The 12,194-nt window shown below is 40.2% G+C and overlaps 1 protein-coding gene across 1 annotated transcript in view; it reads right to left on the bottom strand.

The window, feature by feature from the left end:
- Positions 1–12,194, bottom strand: part of LOC124788635 — a 291,652-nt gene that overhangs the window by 44,328 nt on the left and 235,130 nt on the right. Inside the window, exon 9 of the mRNA XM_047255906.1 lies at positions 9,262–9,519. Coding sequence (XP_047111862.1) covers positions 9,262–9,519 — 258 coding nt within the window. The remainder of the gene's footprint in view (positions 1–9,261; positions 9,520–12,194) is intronic.

Below are 12,194 nucleotides of genomic sequence, written 5' to 3'. Positions count from 1 at the left end.
CCTGCCGTTTTAGTGTACGCATTTATGCTGCAACCAAGCCGTCCAAGCAGTCTTTTTCCCCCTTTTGAGCATCCAAAGACTTTTAGTGTACAAAGGTAAATGGGTGGTGTGGTGGCAACAATGAAATTATTCTGTGCAGTCCATCTGCTCATTGACTGTTGCCTCTTATCCACTGTTGGCTATCAACTTTTTACAATCAGCAATAATTGACAGTGAACCCTGTCATCAATGTGCTGTTGTCCTAGGTAGCTGAACCTGGTAACGGTAGTTTTCTCTAAATCAGGATATCCATAATACGACCTTTACACACTGGAATGTGTAAAAAGTCAGCATCCACACAACCTCTCAAATTAAGTGTCCCGTGATTGAAGCACTCAAATCCTGATTACAATGAAACGTGAAAATCCCATGTATAGCACTTGACAGATTGAAGACTCAGCACACTACAAATATCCTGAACTGCTTAATGAGCCCAAGTGTGCATGACATGTATGACTCAGTTTGTCAAAGAATGTAAAGACAAGCTGAAGACAACTTTAATTTTCAGTCTTCTACTTCAATTTGCTATGTCAAATGAAACTGGCCCAGTTTTCTTGCAAGAGGTCAATTATTTCTTTCTGCACATATCTGAACATCAACCCCCTCTTAACACAGTTCTTAGGTGCCAAATTCAATCCAACTGAGGACTTTGTTGGTAAGAGTTATCTAAATTTGGACAAACTATACCATCACATGTTTATGACTGAAAATAACAAATATTTCATAAAAGTATCAAACTGAATTTACAAATCAGCTGATTGGTAATTTGGCTTAAAGGCAATGGTTTAAATTGTTTTTAAATACATAGACAAGGCTACATGCAACAGCTTTGCCTATGTAAATACAAACAATGTCATTCATCAACTTGATAAGGCTGCAGGACACTGAATATAAAAGTAGGTTAAGGATGATTAAAAAGCAGATAAAAGAGATATAGATAATGAAAATCCACAAAAAATATAAAAAACTAATACCATTGGGTAGCTTCACAAGAAGGTTGGTTAGAAGATATAAAATATTCAGAGTTACGATATTGCAGTTCACTACATTGCATGCATGTCTAAAGGACCATTGCATCATACTTCCAACCAACACAGGCACTGCAGTATTGAATTTATCCACTGATACCTGGCTTGTGACTTCTCATTAAATGTCTCGCCTGTACGGGAATTACAGTAAGTGTATAAGTGCAGCTTAATGACACATGGAGGATGACATATGGAAGTTTGGATCAGGCCAAGATTCATACACAGATAGACAAAATGGTTACGGCAACTGCTCACAACAAATGGGATATCCAGATTTGAGATGTATCAAAGCATGAAAAGGTCTGACAAACTGTGCACCAGAGGAGCTGATTGCTTAGTGACTTTTCATTCCTTATGAGATGCCATGAAGAACTTATGGTGCTGAAAATCAGCTAATGCATTACTTCGACTCAGTAGTAGCCAGAAGAATCAAGTAACATGCCGGCCTAGCTCTGCTACAGGAGAGAGAGTAGGCCTTATGTGCTGGTGTCTGGACTCGGCTAACAAAGAACTGATCTACACCTACAGTTGGCTAACCAACTTAGTTCCTGGACGTAGGACTGGACTGATGGTGTCACTTGGGCCACAGTGGATTCCGCATAGGTGAAGGTCACTGAATGTCAAACCATCGAAATTCAAGTGTATATCAAGGAGACCATCTTTTGATGCCCTGCACAACTATCATCAATGTCACAACCAAGCAACTGGATGATGAAAAAGTTTCACTTCTTAAGAAATGATTCAATTTTGCACCTGTTCCTCAATTCGCATCTGTCACAGACATCAGCACCATAAAAAAGGCAGCTGTAACACTTTCACCTGAAGCAGCTGAAGAAGTGGGTCACAAAACCTGTCGAGCTCTCGTGCAAACGAAACGTATGAAAGTGAACATCTGTAGTGGGGAGAGGATGCCCATATTGGATCTAAGGCAGTGCAACTGTAGTCCTATCTTACCAGGATTACACTGAGAAGATGTGAGGTCTGCTAGAAGACAGTGCATATTGGAAGACTAACATTGACAACACCAAGAGAGTGGAGAGGAAGACCTTAGCAGTACTCTAAGGACCTAGCTTGCCAGACAAAGCTATTAAACAGTTAGGACAGAGAGCACTGTTTCCACCAAGACTTTATGGACTTATGAAGATTCACAAAGATGAGGTGCCTTTATGCCCCATTGTTAGCAACAATGGTGCCTGAACATACTCACCCATTAAATACCTGAAAAATACACTTAACCCTTATGTCAGAAAATGTTCACATCATATTCACAGCTCTGTAGATTTTGTTGGGCACTGTAACTAATTCAAGCTTAAGGATTCAAACATCATTGTGAGTGTTGATGCTGTCTCTTTTCCAACAGAATGTCTTACTAGAATCCTTGGAAATTACTGGCCACAAATTTTACATACAGACAACCAACATTTACAGGTATGACCTTCTGATGGTGGTTACTATGAGCAGACAGAATGAGTAGCCATGGATAGACCACTTTTTCCAGTTCTCGCCTAAGTATATAGGCAACATTTCAAAAGGGAATCACACCAATGGAAACCTATCCTTCCTTTCTGGTATGCTCATGAAACCTTCTCAAACGGGCACAGAAAAGGGACTAGCTGAATGGTTTCCCCATGCATCTCAATTCCATACACCAGAACATCAATCTTACCATAGAAGTTACAGTGGATGAACTTCCCCCCCTTTAGAAATGGTACAGGGTTCCCTCCATCAAGCACTGTATAGTGGCTTGTGGAGTATCTATGTAGACGTGCATGGATGTTCTGGCCAAAAGAAGAGCAGACGGCACATTGGGCCACAGTATGTACTGTAAGGAGATGCACACTACCCTATATTTACATGTGGACAGTTGTACCACTGGGCACACAAGAATGGGATGCTAAAAAGCTGGTACATATGGCTTGCACCCTCTCCAACAATTAGAGCTTACTCCAAGAACATGAACATCTGAGAATGGTTTTCTGGAAGAATGGCTACACACAGAGTGGCAAATTCTGAGAGCCCTAAGACCTATATTGACTGCACAACTAGTAGAAACAGAGGAACAACTTCAGGAGGATGTGGCCTTAGCATTTATTCAATTTTGTGATGCCTTATCCAGAAAAATAAGATGATTTTTTCATTACACCAAGTGAAGAGTGCCCTCCGCTCACTAGCTAAAACATGAGCACTGCTTTGTAGCGTCAAGGGTGACCTCTGACTATTGCAGTCCATGGTCTATCTGATCCCCTGCCAGTGTGGCATGACATACATTGGTCAGACATTGTGCACTGTATAATATCATTGCTGAGAACACTGAGGACCAACGGCACACAAGACTGCAGAAACCTAATATCTCAGCAGTTGTGGAACATCGTCTATTAGAATTACATTGAATGGATAAGACCACAACTAAAGCACCTATCAAGATTCAAGTAAGGAAGTACTAGTCCACTGTGATAGAGTCTCCATCCTTAATAAAGCCTGTGGAAACACATTTTGATTAAGAAGAGAAAGCAGATATCCTACAATGAGCCAACTTCGGGCACAGACAGAGCAACAGCTGAGAAGCTGCTAGCAAGAGACTAACAAGTCACATATTTAGCATTTATATTTGTTTACATAGTTTATGTATTAAGTTACTAGCATGGATAGGGGGTGTGCATGTTGTGTGTGGATGCACGAGGAATCAGTCGCAGTTTTAGAACACCTGAAGACGCTTACTGCCATGGTCATCCATCTGCAGGCTGCTGCCTCAGCTTGTTGTGGCAGCAGAGAAACTGGCGCAATGCATGGGACACCTCAGGTGCCACTTGTTTTGCCAGTGGGCTCGGTTTCCAGGGCACCTTCCAGCAAACCTGTGAGGGATCTGCACTCACTGTAGGGTGTGTAGCAGGTTGTTATATGGCAGCTAGCATCACTCATAAGGTGTAAGCAGAGCTCACAACATTTGCAACATTGTACCCAGAGTCAATCAAGTTCCTCTGGTTTGGAGCTGACTGGAGGGTCTCAACCAGAGGCTGAGCTGATTCTGTGACAGTCATGGCTACAGATTTCTGGGTCTGTGCTATAGGATAGAATGTTGTTGGACTTCCCTTGACAGGTGAGGGATGCACTACACAGAGGAAGCAGCCACTCAGGTAGCAGAGTACTTGTGGAACACATATGGTTTTTATTTTGGCTAGGCAGTAGTTTGAGGACTTCTGATGAAGGCTCACCAGTCATTAGGCAAGCAGTGAAATCAAACTGTGTACAAAGTACAGGCACTTTGATTGTCAAATCAGTAACAGTAAATTGCTGAATTATTTGTAACAAATTTCCTGAAGTTACTGCCTCCAGGAAAGTAGTTGCACTCAAATTATTCTTGGATCTGGAGCTGGCTGAAACCCAAATAGAACTTTCCAAAATATTTAGTGAGGCATGGGCATATACCAAAAAGAGAGATTAGACGCCATAGGATGGGGAGTTTTCAATCCTGTAGACAAAAATATTGTGCCTATTGAGGTCAAAATTAAGTCTGACTGTAAAGTTACCCAGACCCAAGTAGCAGGCCTATGTGAACTCAAGTTAATTATTAGATGTTTTTACCTGATTCTGCTGTAACAGTTGTAGAATCATTTAAGAAAAGCCTACACTCAGCAGCACAGAAACACCCAGATCATGTAGTATTTGTTGTTGCTGACTTTGATTTACAGAGTATATACTGGGATGTCTATAGATTCATTGCAGGTGGTATGGACAAACAGTTTTGTGAAGTACTTTTGGACATGTTTTCCAAAAATTGCCTCAAAGAACTAGTTACACAACCCACATGCAATGGAAACATCTTAGACCTTAGTGACCATGTCAGTGTAGAGAGACAGATTAGTGATCTCAATGTCATAATAGCAACAAATGGTTACTAAAATTAATAAATCCATCAGGACGGCTAGGGGAGTATTTGTGCTAGAAAAAGCAGATATACAGTTGTTAGCATCCCACTTACACAATGTATGGACATCATTTAGTTCCAATATGACAGGCATAGAAAACTCATGGGCCAAGTTTAAACTGACTGTAAATCACCTACTGGGGACATTTGCACCAAATAAGTGGATTAAGGAGGGAGAAAAAATCTCCTTGGTTTAATAATCAGATTAGGAAAATGCAGTTAAAAAAGAAATGTGCATATGTCAACAGACAAAATGTTCTAGAAATTCATGTTCCATAAGAAGACCAGTGCATGAAGCAAACAACAACTTCCACCATCATACCTCAGCAAAAGATTTTGCCGAGAAATTGAGAAAATTCTGGTTATATGTAAAGTCATTAAGCAGGTTGAAGGCTTCTATTCAGTCACTCATTCATCAGTCAGAGGGGTAGGGGGAGGGGAGGGGGACAGCAATAGAAAACAACAAATGTAAAGCTGAAGTTTTAAATTTCAAGTTTATCCCTTTAAAGGGCAGATTTTTATAGCAACTCAGTGAAGATAATTTTTTTGCTGTCCTATTGGAATTTTGATCAACTGACTACATTTACCTTTTTGATAATTTTATTTTTGTGATTTAGGACCAACAAGTATGGTGGTACATAGCACCACAGCACCTTTGGGAGGCATTAAAACTATGGGGGTAAATGGATTTCCCACTTCCCTTTTGCAAGCTATTGTGTGGTGTCATTACACGTAAAAACATAACAAACAGTGTTTACTGTTTTTATGTTATCTCTTACTTAACTAAAAAAATAATTGTAACTGATATTAAAGTTTATTTACCACAATGTGAAAATAATCTTGAAATGTTATCACATAATAATGGTATGAGTTGATACAGGTCATAATAATGTGTATTGCAGAAGCGAAGCAATGTGTTCCGACAACAGTAGCGATGCCATGACAAACAGATACTGATTGTTGTCACAGTTTTCATACACCTGGTGCAGTGTACTACCACAAGATGTCAGGCACAGACAGAGGTGGTAAGATGTATTCCAAAAAGCTTTGGGGCCTAAGTTGGTGGTAAGTATGCTTCCCAAGGACAGGATCACAAATGACAGATTAATTTTGTAGTAAGTATACTTCTGAAGACCCTTCCAGGGTCTACTTTGGTGGTAACCATACTTCCCAATAACCATTAAAACACCTTTGCTTGGTGGGATATATACTTCCCACAGTCCTGAAGGCCATATTTCACAACAAAAAGAGACTATAGCTGATGCAGCGGACTGCCACTAGATGCCAGGAGCATACAGAAGTGGTAACACGAATTCCCTTAAACGCTGTAAAGAAATACATTTAGTGGGAAGTATATCCCCCACGGACCACGAAAGGGTTAAGAAGTCATTTATGCAGCTATTTGCTGCTATTTGACACAGATTGCCACATGGAGAACACAGAAATAGGCATTCCTCACAAAGCGAAGCAACTGAAAGATTTGGAAACAAATGAGTCACCAGGTCCAGATGGAATCCCAATTCAGTTTTACAGAGAGTATTACTCTGTGGCATTGGCCCAGTACTTACCTTGTCTTTATTATGGATCTCTCAGTGCACAGTCTCAAGAGACAGGACAAATGTGCAGGTGATTCCCATACATAAGAAAGGTAAAACAATGGATCCACCTTATTACAGACCAATATCCTCAACATCAGTTTGCTGCAGAATTCCTGAACACATTCCGAGTTCCAATATAATATATTTCCTTGCAACAGAAAAGCTTCTGTCCACAAATCAATGTGCATTTAGAAAGCATCACTTGGGCAAAACTCAGCTTGCCCTTTTCTCACATGATGTTCTACAAACCATGGATGGAGGGCAACGAGCATATTCCATATTTCTTGATTTCTGTAAAGTATCTAACAATGTATCCTACTGCAGACTGTTGGTGAAGGTTTGAGTTTCTCGTTTAGGTTCCCAGATATGTGAATGGCTCAAAGACTTGAGAGTATCCAGTAAATTGTCCTCAACTACGAGTGTTCATCAGAGACAAGGCTATTGCCACGGAAGTGTGACAGGGCTGCTCTTATTCTCTATATACATAAATGATCCAAAGGGCAGGGTGAACAGCAATTTACGGCTGTTTGCTGATGATGCTGTGATGTTGTCATTGTGTGACTGAAAGAAGATATGAGGTGACTTAGGCAAAATTTCTAGTTGGTGTGATGAATGGCAGCTTACTCTAACTGTAAAGCAGATGAGTAGGAAAAACAATCCTGTAACATTTGAACACAGCATTAGTAGTATGCTGCTTGACATGTCCCATTGACTAAATATCTAGGTGTACTGTTGCAAGGTGAAATGAAATGGAATGAGCATGTCAGGGTGGTAGTAGGGAAGGTGAATGTTCTAGTTCATCTTATTGGGAGAATTGTATGAGAGTGTAGCTTATTTATAAAGGAAACAGTGTACAAAAGGATAGTGTGACCAATTATTGAATACTGATCAAGTGTTTGGGGCCTTCAGGTTGGATTAAAGGAACACAGTGATACAATTCAGATGAAGGCCACTAGATTTATTACGGGTAAGTTCGCAAGACACAAGTATTATAAGAGATCCTTTGTGAACTCAAACGAGAATCACTGGAGGGAAGACAACAGTCTTTATGAGAAACACTATTGAGAAAATTAAGAGAACTGGAATTTGAAGCTGACTGCAGAATCACTCAACTGCCACTAATATACATTTTACTTATGGACCATGAAGACAAAAGAAATCAAGGCTCTTACAATGGCATATAGGCAGTTGTTTCTTCCTCATTCTGTTTGTTAGTGGAACAGGAAAGGAAATGACTAGTAGTGGTACAGGGTAGCCTATGCCATGCATTGTACGGTGGGTTGTGGAATATGTATGTAGACGTAGATGAAAGAGGAGGGAGGATGACATGATGGATGCATGCCTACATCTGGACACAGAGCAAGAACAGAGCACCAGGTCAGAGGAACAGGGAAGGAGATACAAGACCTGTGTCAGCTCCTAGGCAATCAGTTCATCAGTGCACCTGATAATGGCAACAATGTCACTTGCTTAAACATTTTGCCTATTGGACACTGGTATCTATCTTGCTCTTGTGAACTGTCAGTCAGAAGCAAATTTATTGAATGATTTATTTATTTTGAATGACCATTACAAGTTAACCAAAATATTATAACATCCGCTGTATTACACTATTTCATAATCTTAAATTTAGAGAGGAATTATCTTAAAATTCTGATCATTCTTGTATGCATAACAGTCACAATCAGAACCGACATAATTTCCTATATTTCTTGTATGGAAAAAGTTGAAAATATGTTGCCAATTTTCTCATACAGCTAAGGGGGCAAATCCTCCGTGAATATATTAGTGCCACTGCCACTGCCCCCTCCACCATTGTTGTTGTTAGTATGGCCACTTTTATTTCATTGTTCCACTGAAAGTTAGGTAAAAGATGTTATTTAAAAGTTTTTGTCAAATCATATGGCAGAATTTATACACTTTACTTTGTAATTTTCCATTCTCATCATCTCTTTGTGAAAAAAAGTCAGTTTTATGAATTTGAAGTGTCATCTCATATACTGAAGACATTGCTTTTCCAGCTTTCCATACCATTATCATCCCAGTGCCATTAATGCAACATGAAAAAGCCGTAATTCTGCTAGTTCATTTAGTTGTCACTGATTCAACAACTAGTTGGAAATACCCAGGTAACTTCATCTGGCTCTCTCTCTCTTTTTTTTCAGAAACAGTCAGGTGAATTGTCTTAAATTCATATTCAAGTGAATTGCTGAAGATGGGGGAGAACATAAAGCACCAGTCTTATGTAGGTTTCTTCTTCATCAAACTTTTTGGCTCAAGGTTTCTTTTACACTGTGTCATCTAGAGTTCCAAGTATTCAAAATTGAAATCTTTAACACTTTCAATTGTAAGGTCTATGAAAATATATCACAGCCTTCCAAATAAGGCTGTATCAATTTTCCATATTTATTTTCAAAGTGGTATAAATAATTATGGCAGAAGAATCCCTGTAAAATATTTTTCTACACTTAATGGTTCTGTTTATGAGTAAAAATTAGTTCCTCCACATAAATAACAAAAGAATTTTGAAAGAAAAAGTAACTGCTACAGAATCAAAATTCTGATGATCAGTTTCTTTAAATCAAAACAATACACATAACTCCAAACAGCTTTATCCCATATTTCTCACTTTATAGACAAAGAATATGAAAGATGAACACTTGAAACTTACTGCAAGCTCATCCAGCAATTCACGAAGATCTCTGCTTGGGACATGAACAACGCTTTCATCACTGCAGCTGCTGAATTTGTTGACACAGCCCCCAATTGGAGGTGGGTGTGTATGAGCATCAGATGTGGAAAGGCCTGCTTCTGTAGGTGGAGCCTGAGGTGGAGGTGATCGTTCACCCTCAAGAAAACCACTGCTGTCTGAGCGCGTGCGAGCCAGTGTTAGTGGTGCACCATTTGCTTCCTCGTCACAAGTCATAAGCTGAAATTTACAACAGTTTTTTTACTTTAACTTATGTGTTATCACTTTTAACTCATATCTTGCTCCTTTACATAATCGTAAACACACAGTTTCAATTCTTCCGATCTCTTTAAAGCCACAAAAATTACAGAAACTAGAACGTGTATTACTTAGAACTGTGTTTTGTAGGTTAATTTCTAATGGATACCTTCTTAATATCATTATACGACAAAAATAACAGAACTGAAGCATCTTAGAAAGCTTAATCTACAAACTGAGAGCATTGAACTAGTAGTTTTTGGTTGTCTGCTCTGATTTTTTCTCCAAAAACCTGTTCTGAGCAATATTTTCGTAAGTTTTCAAGAAAAATTGCACATTTCATCTTTCAGTATTTTTCCCGAGTTTCAAGTTGAATAGGTTTTGATGTTCAATTAAAAGCTGCTGCACAAGTAAAAATTTGACCACACAGTAAAGAAGAGCTTCATACATTCCACAATTTCTTCAATAAGAGTCACCCCAAAATCCACTTCACCTTGTAGGTAGAGACTGAGATCTGTCTCCCATTCCTGGATGTATTAGTCTAGAAATGGTCTGACAACAATCTAGGACACAGTGATGTAAAAATCCTACAAAGAGAAACATGTATTTAGATACCACTTTGCACCACCACCCAGTCCAAAAGCAAGCGGCCTTCACGTGCCTTTCATACCAATGGCAATAACAGCTTCGAATCAGAGTAGGATTTCTTGAAAAAGACAGTAAAGACCAATGGCCATGATGGTTTGTCCATAGAAAGGACTTCCAAACAAAATGAAATTAATTACACTAGTAAGAATGATGGGACACACAATGTTAGTCTACTGTTCATTTCTGCAGATACTAAATGGTGGCAGACTGCATACATGCAAAATGAGATGACCTCTAGAAGAACATACTTAAGTGCACATATTTCACACACACAATATAAAACTAAGTGTGAAATCTGTGATACTGTAACATTACGAGAACTGTAGTCTGAGAAATGATTGAGATTTCCAAGAATGAATGTAACTTTAGTAGAGAAGAGTCGCAGATGAGCACAACAAAAAGACTGTCGCACACACACACACACACACACACACACACACACACACACACACACACATGCACACGACCGCAGTCTTAAGCAACTGGAACCACACTGTGAGCAGCAGCACCAGTGCATGATGGGAGTGGTAGCTGGATGGAGGGAGGTAAGGAGGAGGCTGGGGCGGGGACGGGGAGGGATAGTATGGTGGGGGTGACGGACAGTGAAGTGCTACACATTAGACAGAGGGCAGGGGAGAGGTGGGGAAGGGGGGGGGGGGAGTAGGGGGGGAAGTAGCGGACAAGGAGAGAAGTAAAAAGACTGAGTGTGATGGTGAAATGACGGCTGTGTAGTGCTGGAATGGGAACAGGAAAAGGCTGGATGGGTGAGGACAGTGACTAACAAAGGTTGAGGCCAGGAGGGTTGTGGGAATGCAGGTTGTATTGCAGGGAAAGTTCCCACCTATGCGATTCGGAAAAGCTGGTGTTGGTGGGAAGGATCCATATGGCACAGGCTGTGAAGCAGTCATTGAACTAAAGGATGTCATGTTCGGCAGCGTGTTCAGCAACAAGGTGGTCCACTTGTTTCTTGGCCACAGTTTGTCGGTGGCCATTCATGTGGACAGACAGCTTGTTGGTTGTCATGCTCACATAGAATGCAGCACAATGGCTGCAGCTTAGCTTGTAGATCACATGACTGGTTTCACAGGTAGCCCTGCCTTTGATGGGATAGGTGAAGCTTTTGACAGGACTGGAGTAGGTGGTGGTGGGAGGATGTATGGGACAGGTCTTGCATCGAGGTCTATTACAGGAATATGAGCCATGAGGCAAGGGGGTTGGAAGCAGGGGTTGTGTAAGGACGGAAAAATATATTGTTTAGGTTCGGTGGACGGTGGAATACCTTTGTGGGAGGGGGTGGGGAGGATAGTGGGCAGGACATTTCTCATTTCAAGCGAAGAAACCCATGGATAAAAATTACCCATCCTCTGGTAGAGGTTGGACATAGGGTTGACAGCCTACTCTTTAAACTGTTACGAAACTTCAGCATAGAGAAGCTGGATGGATAAAGGACGACTTGGCATGGGTAAGGTTAAAGAGGATGGGCAACCAAACAATGGAGATAAGAAAAGAAAGAAAGAAAGAAAGTAATGTAATGCATAAATCAGATTTATTCATCGGTACTTGGAATGTGAGATCACTGTACTGCCCAGGATTCGTGACAGTGATGCTAGACCAAATAATGAACGTGAAGTAAAGCGTCATACCTTTACAAGAAGTAAGATGGAACAGGAGTAGAATAATAGGAAAGAAAGAAGCAAACATATTTGATAGCTGTATCATAAGGAACCACAAGTTTGGGACAGGATGTGTGGTGCATCAGAAACTAAAGCACTTAGTAATAGGATTCAACCCCATAAACCCATGACTATCCACACATACAATAAAAAAGAAATTCTTCAGTTACTCCATAACTAATACCCACACACCAACTGAAGAATCCGAAGATGAGGAAAAATAAGTTTTTTTATAAATCTCTATATGAATGCCCAGGGCAAGATATAAAAATATTAGCTGGAGACCTAAATGCCCAGGTGGGAAGAGAACAGATCTGTACCAACAGTTGGCATCTA

This window comes from Schistocerca piceifrons, chromosome 3 (assembly GCF_021461385.2).
Source record: "Schistocerca piceifrons isolate TAMUIC-IGC-003096 chromosome 3, iqSchPice1.1, whole genome shotgun sequence".
Lineage (NCBI taxonomy): Eukaryota > Metazoa > Arthropoda > Insecta > Orthoptera > Acrididae > Schistocerca > Schistocerca piceifrons.
Note: the sequence above shows the minus strand (reverse complement) of the source record. Positions and strands in the feature narration are given on the sequence as shown.